We start from the raw sequence: 12691 nt of genomic DNA, 5'->3' as shown, positions 1-12691 counted from the left end.
AATATTCTGAATTTATTTCGTAATTTTTTCGTAATAATTCGACAAAAAAACTGGCTAAAATAACTGAAGTATTACGGTAAAAATACAGCATTTATATCGTATAAATACCAAATCTTTACGGCATTTCCAAAACCGTGAGGGTCAGTATACAACAAAAAGCATATAAAAACTAATTAGCTAAGCTAATTTGGCTAATCGGTTAAATTAGCTAAGCTGGCCAGTTAACTGGCTAATTAACTTAGCTGACGTTTTTAGCCGGCCTAACCGGCCCAATTGTACAGCCCTAAATAAATATTTAATTAATAAATAAATAAATATTTTATTTATCAATAAATAAATGAATAAATTAGGATTTATGTAAAAAAATGTTTACATTAATCAATCCCGAATGGAATCTCCCCAAATCCCCACAGGACTGTGTAAGGAGATATAAATATTTTCGTATTATTTATTTTGGTATGTTGAATGTAAATGTATAATGTGTTAATTACCTGTCCTTCAATTTATCCGTCTTCAATGACTCATAATAGAAAATGTTTGCATTCACATATACAAAATAGTATATGTGAATGTTGTCTTTCTCAAAATTTCCCAAATTATTAATGCGCATGCTTCTAAAATTTTCGCGAAGAAAATAGGTGTACTCTATTGTGGATTTTGACAGTTTTGCGGAGTACTTGAAGTCGGCTCAAGCATTTAATAATATTTTGAATTTATTTTTTTTTTTAATAATAAAATTAAATAAATATATTAATTAATTAGTAAATAAAAAAAAAAAAAAAATAACTAAGCAAAAGAATAAAAAAGTAAAGTGCAAAAGCATGGAATGGTTTAAGTGTGACTGGGAGTGCGATGAGTGTGAAATATATACCGATCGACCAATTAGAAGACGCACGAGATGAGTTCCGTTCATATCTAGAAAAATTAATGAAGTCCAAAATCGACAATAAGACTATGAAGGAAATTGATGACCGTTACCATATCAAATTTCCGAGAAAAGTAAGATATACATTGATATTTTGTTTTTGTTTATTCTCATTCTCGAATTTTTATGCGTTTTTTTATTTTGTTTTTTATTTTTATAGGAACCTCGTTTCGAAGAAAACAAATGTGAGCAGTCACAAAAACTCATACATGAATTTTAGCAAGATATAATTTAATGATTTCTAATTGGTTATCTGTTCATAAAGTAGAACGATGGAATTAAAATATAACCCTAATATTTAATAATAATAATGATCTAAATATAAAAAAAAAATTATTTTTAAAACAATTTTAATTTTATTTGACAGCTTAAGACTATAAAATTCAAATGGTTAAAGTTTATTGTTTTTATTTTATGAGCTTATATAATTAGTAATTGGAAACGTATAACAGAATTTAGTTATATAGAAATTTTACAGTTTAAACCTCATTATATCATTGAACGTTATATCGATATAATTATAAGAAATATTAATTTGCAAATTGGATTTGTAGTTCTATGATTGATTATTAAAAAAAATTCTGTATTATTAAGATACTTATTTTTATTTTCCATTTGCGTGACATGAGCGCTTAAAGAATATAAGGACGATTGAATCATCTTCCAGCTGCAGGGTCTGATGATGATGTGATCATCGGTATCATGAAGAAGGAAAGCTTGAGCTTTGTAAGAAAGGTAAGTCAACATTTTATTATTTGGTATGAAGTATTCAACCCATAATTTGAAAACTGAATGACGCGACCACAACCTCAGACAGTTGATCAGAAAAAAAGTTATAAAATTTTCCATTTTTTTTTTCGTATCACTAGAGATCAATTCTTAAAGGTTCACCTGTCTTGAAATAGTATATCACATACGCCAGAGCATCCAACATTTTGGCCGTAGGTCGTATACTATTTTTCTTGCTCCCCCGCCGAAATTACGTTTAACAATAATAATAATAAAGATTACTATTAGCTTCTGACCATTCGTCTCAATATTATCACAAGAACTGATCATCACAGCACGTGTATTTTGCAAAACCGAGGCGAAGCCGAGGTTTTGCTGGTCGGGGCGCGTATCAAAAATATATGAAAATTGAAATTAAAAGATTGTAACGAAGGTCAATAACACAATTAAAAGTAGGAAATTTACGAAATTTACACTTTAAATACCACTTTATTTCAGTAACCAAAACTAGTAACATAAATTGTCAGTAACTTCAACATAATTTAATTTTAAAAATAGAATAGTTAAACTCAATAAATCATATAGTATTCCAATTGGGAAAATAATACTTTAAGAAATATTTTCTTTATCACAATCACATTTTGTCAAATTAAAAACGCAATTATTGAACGTACAGTTTTCAAATTTAAAGGCATGATCTTTCGTTGTTAAATCTAGATTGTTATTATTTTGGTTATTTAAATTCTCAGTATGTCTTTTTCTCTTGATTGGCGGAGGTTTGCTCGTTGTCTGATGATTTAAAAAAGATAATTTAATCCCTGATTTGGTCGTGAATGGTAATTTATATTTATTATTTTTATTGTTATTATTATTATTGTTATGTTAATAAATGCTCAGGGGTTGTCCCCGGAGTCCGATTCTCCGAGGGCCCAGCCTGAGCTCCATCCATTACTGCTGGACCACTCCGCACAACAAGGCGGTTAGTGATCACAGCAGGCCAAAGTCATTTCCCTAAGTAGACGGAGGGAACCTAATATTACAGCCTTCTGCATCCTGACAGCCAAGAATTCAGCTTTTGATGAGCAAGCTCGAACTGTGGCAAGTGAGGATACAAAAGACTATTTCATCCCTCCGAGGACGCCAACAATCAGGACGACGAGCTTGACACGGTAACCTGGGTAAAGTTTGCCAATTTCAAACAGGAGATCCTGATATATCTGTCTTTTGTGCTCTTCTTTGGCTGAGATGTTGTGTTCAGCCGGGGCCGAGAACTCAATGACATAAATGTCACGAGTAGCCTTGTCGAAGAGCACAATATCAGGTTTGTTGTGATCTATCCGCCGAGTTGTTGCAAACGGCATGTTCCAATAAATTTTGCAACTGTCATTCTCAACAACCTGGGGAATATCTCCTGGCAGATAAGGCAGCACTGGTGTCATATCAATACCGTAGTAATGACGAAGATAGTAGTACAGTACTCTCAGGGCAGCATTGTGACGCTGGATGTATGCACCTCTCGCCAGCACAGGACATGCTGACAAAATGTGCATGAGCGTCTCCGGGTGTTGTTTACACATCCTGCAGGTCGTGTCCGGGAGCTGCACCTGGAGCACCTTGCTACGGTATTCTAGAGTGTTAATGACACCATCTTGGCAGGCAAATATGAACCCTTCAGTCTGGACATCAGGCCAGCTGACTTTAAGAAGGAAAACGTCAGCTGGGTGGACAAGCCATGATCACGCACGTGTTTGAAGTACACGCTGTGCATAGACTTGTCCATCAGTTCGCCTAGGAGTAGTTTTTCCTCGGCGTTCCTGATGACGCTCTTAAATTCTTCCTTTCGGAGTTCCATAAGAGCGTTTATTTCTCCAAGACCAAGGGTTCTTGCCGCATATATTGCTGCCTTATATAAGAACGACCCCTTATGCGCATTCTCATGTTTATGAACAATTTGCATAAGAAAGTCATCCTCATCTGCAGTGAAATTGACAACTTCGTGTGTTAAACCCAGGACTAAACGATCGTGAAGCCGCTCCAAGTTTCTGCAAACCTCTCCCACCGATCGACCGGGAGAGGTATAATCTGGCGACTGATGAATTGGGGTGCATGCTCCGGTTCATGTTGATAGTCTTACGGGTTCTGATGTCGAGATCTCGCAGATTATTATTATTATTATTATTATTATTATTATTATTATTATTATTATTATTATTAGTATTATTATTCATTATTAGTTGGTTTTGAGTCTTCTGTGGCACAAAAAGTGGCTTTTGATTCGCTGTAGTAAAACCAGTGGGTACGACGGTTGGAACTGAAAAATAAAACGTGAATTTGAAATTGGGATATAAACGTATTTTGTTAAACAAGTATTGTCATTTTTACTTACTCGAAGTTTGTTTAGGGTCCGTTTCAGTAAAATCATCCTCAAAATCTGACCAATTTAAATCGATAAGTGCTGATTCAAACTCGTGGGTTTCTTGTTCGGTGTTAACATTCGCTTCTTCGGGATTAATCGTTGAATTTTCGGGGTTAACAGTTTCTTCATGAGCGTTGATGGTTTCTTCTTGGGAATCAATGGTTGCGTCTTGAGCATTATTAATTACGGATTGAGGGTATAAAATGTCGGGTTCTGCTGTGCTGGTTGATGGTCGGGGTTCAGGAATTACCTCGGTCTCATTCTGGATTATTTCATTGAAAATCATCTGCCTGTTGTGTAAGGAATTTTAAACGTAGCCCTGGGCGATCACATCTGAACGCCATCTCCCTAGCTGTTTGATCATCTGCATGTTCGCGCCGGAGTTCGAGAGAAGCGTTGCAGATGATCTTCTAAAGCAGTGGCCGGTATGTCTATTGATGTTAGGCAGATCCAAATAAGTCGCAATTTTTTTCGGCATTCCTCCTATAGTATGACGTCCTATAGGAGTTCGAGTACATCTGTCTTTCGTGTATTGGATGAAAAACCTGTCATTGAAATTACCAGATGGTCTCTTGGAAATATAAGTTTTAACTTTAGCGTAGAAGAGATTCCCAATAATAAATTGGCCAGGGTAATCATTTTTATTGTCATTGATAGATATTAAGTACCTCCCATTCAAATCTTCTACGTCTCCAACTTTCATGTTTGTTAATTCTAAACATCGTAAGCAGCCACATATTCCAAATATTAATACAACCTGTAAAAATTATGATTAAATATGACAAATGTAATTAAATAGTAATAATTAAGTGCGGAAATAATCTTTTGTTACCTTCACTGCTAAATATTCTGAGTCAGGAGCTTCATCAATAAATTTTTTAATTTGTTCCCATGTTAAAATAAAAGATTTCTTCGGTCTGTGTCCTTTAGCATTTCGTTTAATCATACTTTTTAAATTTAAGAAATTATTTATCTGTATATCATCATTGGTATTTAATGTCTTTTTTAGCATACTCCACACGCTCCATAGAGTTAATGGACTTAACCTTTTTTTTAAATCTTTAAAATAAACAATTAAATTGTTTTCTTCTGACGTCGAGAGGGAATTTTTATTTTTTTCCTTCCAGTTTTTGTAGGCATTATAATTTTGCATGTATCGATCAGCTGATTTCTTTGGTAACGTTTCACTCTGCACAATAACTTTAGCTTCTTTATCAAATAATCGCAGCACTTCTTCTTCATCAGTGGAGCCTTCAGACGAAGAGTCCATTTTTTTGTATTTATTTTTTGGAGTTAATTTTATTTTAATTTATTTTAACTAATAAATGTTTGAAATAGTGTTGAACTTTATATTAAACTTATTAAGCACTTATTATAAATTTATTATGAAATTTTTGCTATTTAATTTATTATAATTTTAGGATATTATTATTACACGAAAATAATCGTAGTTTAACGTTTAACAGTTCTGTCATAATGACTTTTGTGGTTGTGTTATTGTAAACAATGACTATTGCTATATTAACAAAAACAATTGCTATGGTAGCGGCCAGAAAATCTCGTAGCCTGTAGAAGCGCTCTGCAGCTCGAGCAGGCCATGAAAAGTCGCTCATTCTGGCGTAAAATGCGGCCAAAAAAATTTTTTCCTTTCGAAGGCATTTAAGCTATCGAAATCTTTTTTTTTCTTTCACGACATTTTTATCTTAAATGCGCCGTAAAAATAAGCAGAATAAAAAAAAATTAAAAGGTTTTGATTTTTCACTTAGTTATGGCCCAAAATGGGGTTGACCCTACTTGTAAATTATGACCCCAAAGATATATAAATCAAATTGAAACTAGAGCATTCGTTTCCTATTTCAGTTACTATAAACCTTTCGTGTCATTTGTTCAATGTGAAAATATAGAGACTTAATGCAATATATGTAATATAATTGTTCACATTGGGCTCGTTCAAGTTTACTAAGCTCTTGAGAGATCTTAGCAGACCATGTACCAAAAACCAAAAGTGACTACATTCTCTCTAAAGAACATCTATAAAAAAAACAATGCAAGTTATACTAATCTAAGCTCAGTCCAGCGAAGAACTTAGTAAACTTGAACAAGCCCATTAAAATATTAAATAATTTTTAGGCTCGGTGAAAAATAATAAACCTTACATTTATCCTAATACTCTTGACACTATATCTATCTCAATCTCTCGTAGCCTACCCTTGATTGAAAATACTAATTGAAAATGATGAGATTTGAATTGTTTTCAATAATCCTCATTCTTTTTTTATGTATTTTAAATATACAGTTTACATGAAGGGACTGTTTATTTTTTCAATACTTTTCAATGAGTATATTTAATCAGGGACTTTTCGAAAGTTTCACTTCTACCTTGTGTGACTTGCACATACACACACATTTTTATTTTTTTTTTTCGATGTATAGGTTCATTTTAACCCATAAATTCGATAGGTTAGTTTTTTTGGCTCACCCTAGTACATATATACATCTTATATTTTTACATCTCAAAGCGTCAGATTATCACTACGCTATATAATCAAGTACTTCTTAATAATTAGAAAAAAAATTATTTTTAAGACAATTTTTATTTTATTTGACAGCTAAAGATCTATGAAATTCCAACAATTAATGTTTATTTTTTATTTTCATTGAAAATTATTTATTTGCGCGAAATAAATTAAATTAGTCTTTGTGAGTCACGTAATCCAAAATAGCGGCATTTGGTAGGGTGCAGTAGAATCGACATAAAAGCTAGTTCTTTCCAGTCTGACAAAATCCCTGATAGCAGGGAGCTTTTTTAAGAAGTAGTGGGCTTTCAGCAGTTACGGTTAATTTAACATTAAGTTAGCGGTATTTCTTAACTGAATAACAGTTGTAAACAAATTGACGAAAATCTACGGCCGAAATTTGAATAAAAGTTAACACCAAACTTTTAGTTAAATTTCCTTTCAACTTTACTAAAAATACTTGCACAGCAAGTCTTGAAGTTAAATTGCAGAGTAACTTATAGGCAACTTAACTAAAACCGTTTGGTTTGCAAACTCTTTCCATCAAGTTGGCTACAAATTTCGGCAGTAGATTGATGGCAAGTTTGAGTTAAGGTGGCTATCAGGGATAGCAGTTATATATTATTCCAGCTGAAAATAACTACCATGCAAATTTAAGCGATGTCAATATATTAACCGTTGTATACTGCGCTCTCGTAAAATATAAACTTATCATCAATAAATCACCCGTAAAATAGTAATTTCAAGGAATTATTAGGTATTAATACTCTTGCCATGTATATCAAATGAAACTGTTATCGTCATCGGGTAATGAGAATGTAGATTCAATACAAACCGATGGATGGCATCGTAAGTACAATAAATGAAAATTGTGGAAATTAAACGGAATCATAATTCAAGAGCATAGAGTTAAAAATACGAAAGAAAGTTAAAAAATTACCCTTGCACTTAAATCGGCCCCGAAATAAAAATTTTCAACGTTAAGACCAATTTTTAGGCTATTTAGAAAAGTCGTTGATAAATAATTTCAATTGAGAAGATCATACTCTTATAACGGAAGCATCGATGTACGAAGATGCTATTGGTATAGCCAAATGCTTCCAATGAATTCTGCGATGAATAAATCGTCTACTTTAAGTAAAAATTCGCTGCCAAAAACTTATAATGAACCAGAATCAGTAATATTGCTATTAAAGGATGAATTGAACACTCTTTTAACTGAAACGTCGATGTTCGAAGATTTTTGAGTTTAAAGTGCTTGGAAATCAACTTATTGGAAGAGCGTTTTTTCGAGCGTTTAAAGCTCGAAAGGAGCAGGAAGTTTCAGGAATTTGTTTCAGGATTAATTGATTTTCAAATATTTTTGAAAGATTAGGAATCCGCAAAAAATGGATTTAGCGAAAATTCAATTCATATGCAGGTTGAATCAGAGTGGTGGGTAGTACAGAGAAAAAATAGTTTTTTAAAAACTATTATTTTTTGAGACTTAAAATTTAAAGACAGATATGTTAAAATTTATAAACAACATTTACTAAAAATTTGTTTCAAACAATCGTCTCCTTGACCATGGAAAAATTCATTAAAAGGTTTTCAAAATTCAACATTACCTGTAATATCTCAGTCTACAGTCTAAGAATTTTACAAACATGTTGTTTTGCTGATCAGATAACCGATGAGTTGGATTCTGATTGTGAAATCGTGGGAATGTAACAGATCAAAGTGAATTCACAAAAATTATTTTTTCATTTATGAATAAAATTATACAAAATTTTATGAAGTTTTATAAAATTTTATTAGGCCATTTTCCGCATAAAATTTTATGAAAATTTATAAAATACTATGAAATTTCACAAAGAAAGGGGCTGGGTTTTAAAGTGGTCGATGTGGTATAGAATTATCTTTCTACTTAATTCTTCTTAATCTTATTCTTTTCCAAGAGAATGAATACTTTCATTATCTGAATGACCTGAAAAATAATATAAAACTGACAAAATTCAATCGATCAAAATATTATAGAAAATTTGCGCCTAGACAATTGTCTCTGTCATCTATTCTTCTGGATACTGCATAAGCTGAAACGTAAGGAGGCGGCTCACGATTACGAGGACTCAAGGTTCATGAAGTCGTGAACGTGAGGGGTTGTAAGTGGCGCGCGCATATATACTCACAGTGTAAATACCACATTGATGTATGTATATTCAATGCTAGGTGAGCCTCGACTTTTCGAGTCTGCGCCTTGCAAAAGATCAAATATGTCTACCCTTGTAGTTGAAAGTTAAGGGATGCAGTGCGTTATCATTGCACTATCTTAAAATATAATTTTAGTGGACAGTGAGCGTTCCTGGATAGCAATAGGTGAATAATATATATTGTGATAAGTAAATTACATTACTTTCAATAAACGCGAATCGTCAATAAATATAAACTCATTTCAATTTCTTACTTTCACCTTTCTTCAATAATTTTTATGAAGGTCCATGATTAAGACCGGGCTTTTCGGATTTTTACTATTGACTTTAGATATTACTGGTAATTTTTAATTAATTAATATACTCTTTCGATAAATTTTTTGTGAAGACGATCAATAATTTCTAAAATTGACCTAAAAAGTAAGTATTACTTTAATATCATTTAAAAATTAAAAGCTAAGATAGTCTCTATTGTTGATTAATTTTTTTTTTTAGTTTTTTAACATGTAGTGTCTTTTCTCGAAAAAAAGATATATTGATCCACGGCTAGTCCGGGATATTAGCTAGCACGCCACCACGATATTATAGGAGCTTTTCCAGTCAGGCGCGCGCGATCCCATTTTCTGTCTTATTTCTATTTTTTTTTATTCCTGACACTAAATTCGATTTTTAATTATTTTTGTCTTAATATAATTTCTTTCGTAACTTTTAATTATGTGTGTTATTACGATTTTTATCTTTAGTCGAACCTTCTTATGGAAATAACAAATATGATTCTGTAAAAGTCGGTGGTTGACCTTAATCTACGTCAGTTATCGATTTTACACACTATACTCTTGCAAGTTTCATTCTGAATAAGCATAGTATATCACGGGTTATTGCTCTTTATGAGAAATTGTATTAATTACAAGTTCGAAAAATCGAAATAACCTTTTTTCCAATTATTAATGGCATTATATTTCAGGACAGATCAAATAAGTAAATTAAGATGAAAAAATTTATCGATGAATGGATAAGCAGGGGCTCACGGTCCCAACCCATAAGAGATGATTCTTAGAAGGTAATAAGTTATAAAAGTTGCATGAACCTTTAAGTAAAAATTAAAAAAAAAGTTTAAAATAAAATTAATTAAAAATGTATTTTATGTTTGCTTAGTTATCTTGTTAATACTATTTAATGTTACATATTTATAGATATGTGATGTATAAATAATTAAAAAAATAATAAACTAAAAACTGGTTACGAAAACGTACAAAATAAGTTTCAAATTCTCTGTTACGTTTTATACCATTTACTGTCAGTTTTTTCAGGAAAATTAAAGATAAACACAGCTTAATATGATTAAAACTTCTCCAAACAGTTTTAAATTCATCAATATATTATTTATAGTTAAAATGTGCAAATTATAGTTTTATTTAATGTATTACCGCTGTGAATTTAACTAATATGAGAAGTATATTAATTAATCTAATATTGTTTTGAGAAATATTAACCACAATAAATTTTTTTTGATCGCTTTGATTTTCCTTGAGAATGACGGTAATTTTCCAGAGAAAAAAAGTTCAATTTTTTCTACCTTTATGTTATCATAGCGAATTTTGTTATGTGATATAGAAAATTATTCTTAGGCCATATAGCGAAATTACCTATGTAAACGATTCCACAATTTGTAAATTAAAATGATTCGTTTGTTTCTAATCTCGAAGGTTAAAACCACTTTTTTGTTAGCTTGACGTATAATGCAAGTCATGACTACTATTTTGGGTTTAATATGACATATGCCATATTGACGGTCTAGTTAGCAATTGGTCTAACTGCTTATTTTTTAGAGGATGATTTTTTTAACATTTTGATGTAGCAATAGTCCAATGATAAATTATTTGAATGATCCAAATTCACAGACTGTTAAAATCACGATCCTCCTTTATTGCTCTACCGTAGTCAACAAGAGCTTAAATTAAAAAAAAATTTTCATACATTACGAAAAATTTAATTAGATTACTGTAAATATAATATTTTTACAACTAAAATGCATAGTTCTTCTATTCTTCTTATAAAAATAAATCTTCTAAGTTATTACAAATAAATTAAGAATAACAAAGTGAGAAAATTGCTGATTATTAACGTTTACAGAAAGTAGGCATGACGAGCCGAACTAATGCAGTGGCGAAAACACGTACGCATCAAGTACGGTGGTCGAGTTGGTGTTGGTCAAGGACAGCAAGAGGAAGACCAGGTGCAGGTGCACGAAGTGCAGTTGCAAGGAGAAAGGTGTGCTCGACTCAATTACGTTTATCATCAACCTCGACGTTGCAATATCAGTCCGACCATAATGCTTTGTTGTGGCCGGAGAAAAGTAAGTGGGCATTTATTATCGTACAGCCTAAGTACTTACTATAAAAATCATATGAAATCAGAATAAATATCGCCTCCTTAGAATACGTTATGATCAAATAAAATGTTTCGATGAATAATTGATAATATTAATATTAATCATTTTCATTAAAACTCAGAACGAAAATTGAAAAAGAAAAAAATTTCCAAATTGTCTATTTTCATTAGCTTTAGCAAAACCAAAAACCAATAGTGTTTTTACTTCTCTTTAAAAATCTAAGAGAATTGAAAATTTTTCGTCTGTTAAATTCAACTTTTACGATTAATATTATAGAAAATATTGTTCGATACGTTACGTTAAAGTTACTTGTCTAAGATTGAGGATCTATTTTCATCAAAATCTTGTGTTACCTATGTAATATATAGACCCGTTGCGCTTCCTCGTAAAACGCCGTCTCGATTTTGTTGAAAGTGCCCGTGTAAAAATGATATGATATCATTATGACGCTCATAATGAATATCATAATGAATCTCATATTTTGACACTAATATATGATTCATATAAAAACCATATCAATACATTTGAAACCTGTAATAAGTAAAATACTTATGGAAACGATTTTTTTTTAACTAGATTATAAAATTTTTATTTTTCTTATTGGAGAAAAAAAATTTCTAGTAATTTGATTATGGTTCATTATAAAATTTGATCTACACGGATCGGTCACATGGGGATTCGTGACCAATCCATAGTGACAAACGCATAATTTCATACTGAAGTCATAATAGTATCTGCGTAAACTCATGATGGAATCAGGCTGAAATTTTTCAAATTCATTATGATATTGTAATGATATTGTTGCCTTCTATTCATAATTCAAGAAAACAATTCTTTATTACTGTTGGAAATTCGTTAGGATAGTATCTCCATGATGATATTAACATAATTTCATTATGAAAACATAATAATATTGAATTGAATTCTAAATTTAATGATGGTCATATCTGCATAAAATCATAATGATATTGTTAGCCTTTTTAAATCGTGATATAAAGTTATTGAGTCATAACTATATACAGGAAATAATGCAAAATAATTAAATTAAAGAAATTTTTAGGACGATATAAATTGTTTTCAAAATAAAAAATAATTATCTTGAGACGAAAAAATTTTTTCAGTTAAAAATTTTTTTTAAACCAAGATAGTCAATGTTTTTCTAAATATTCTTCCAAGTTAAGAAAGTCAAGGAGGAAAGTTAAGTAGTTCAATAGTATAGAGCATGATAAAAATACTGTTTTTCTCAATTGTTATACATTTCCTCTGATTAGCAGAAAAAATGAAAATTTTACTAATCTACTTAAAAAAGATTCGTTCTCACAGGTATTTTAATTATTACGGGTTTTCGAAGTATTGATATGGCTCTTATATGAATCTCATATTAGTGCCAAAATATGAGATTCATTATGAGCTTCATAATGATATCATATCATTTTTACACGGGTGTAATCATAATCTTAATCTTAGCCCTGTAATTGGCACTCCAAGCCTATCAGAATATTTACCTTTGCACATATGTATCGG

At 31.2% G+C, this 12691-nt stretch overlaps 2 protein-coding genes across 9 annotated transcripts in view; one reads left to right on the top strand and one right to left on the bottom strand.

Annotated features, from left to right (window-relative positions):
- Positions 1–3858: 3858 nt before the first annotated feature.
- On the bottom strand, positions 3859–5623 carry LOC123261158. Of its 2 annotated transcripts, XR_006508624.1 has the most exons (3): positions 4903–5623; positions 4041–4827; positions 3859–3965 (listed from the first exon to the last, which is right to left on the bottom strand). XR_006508624.1 is itself a non-coding variant. In XM_044722673.1 (2 exons), the coding sequence occupies exons 1-2, from the start codon at positions 5338–5340 to the stop codon at positions 4378–4380; spliced, it is 888 nt and encodes a 295-aa protein (XP_044578608.1). In that variant the 5' UTR covers positions 5341–5623; the 3' UTR covers positions 3859–4377. The 2 variants fall into 2 exon arrangements, 1 of the variants encoding a protein (XP_044578608.1); XM_044722673.1 differs by having other exon boundaries at positions 3859–4827.
- Positions 5624–8400: 2777 nt separating this feature from the next.
- Positions 8401–12691, top strand: part of LOC123261683 (rho GTPase-activating protein 100F) — a 30185-nt gene continuing 25894 nt past the window's right edge. For 4 of the 7 annotated variants that reach the window (XM_044723419.1, XM_044723420.1, XR_006508730.1 and 1 more), the window contains exons 1-2: positions 9240–9835; positions 10909–11131. In XM_044723419.1, the coding sequence (XP_044579354.1) occupies positions 10934–11131 (198 nt within the window). In that variant the 5' untranslated portion in view covers positions 9240–9835; positions 10909–10933. Of the gene's footprint in view, positions 9196–9238; positions 9836–10908; positions 11132–12691 lie in introns of those variants that run through there. The other 3 variants (XR_006508729.1, XR_006508728.1, XM_044723421.1) reach the window with 3 other exon arrangements.

This window comes from Cotesia glomerata, linkage group LG3 (genome assembly GCF_020080835.1).
Source record: "Cotesia glomerata isolate CgM1 linkage group LG3, MPM_Cglom_v2.3, whole genome shotgun sequence".
Classification (NCBI taxonomy): Eukaryota; Metazoa; Arthropoda; class Insecta; order Hymenoptera; family Braconidae; genus Cotesia; species Cotesia glomerata.
This window is presented reverse-complemented; position numbering and strand designations above follow the sequence as displayed.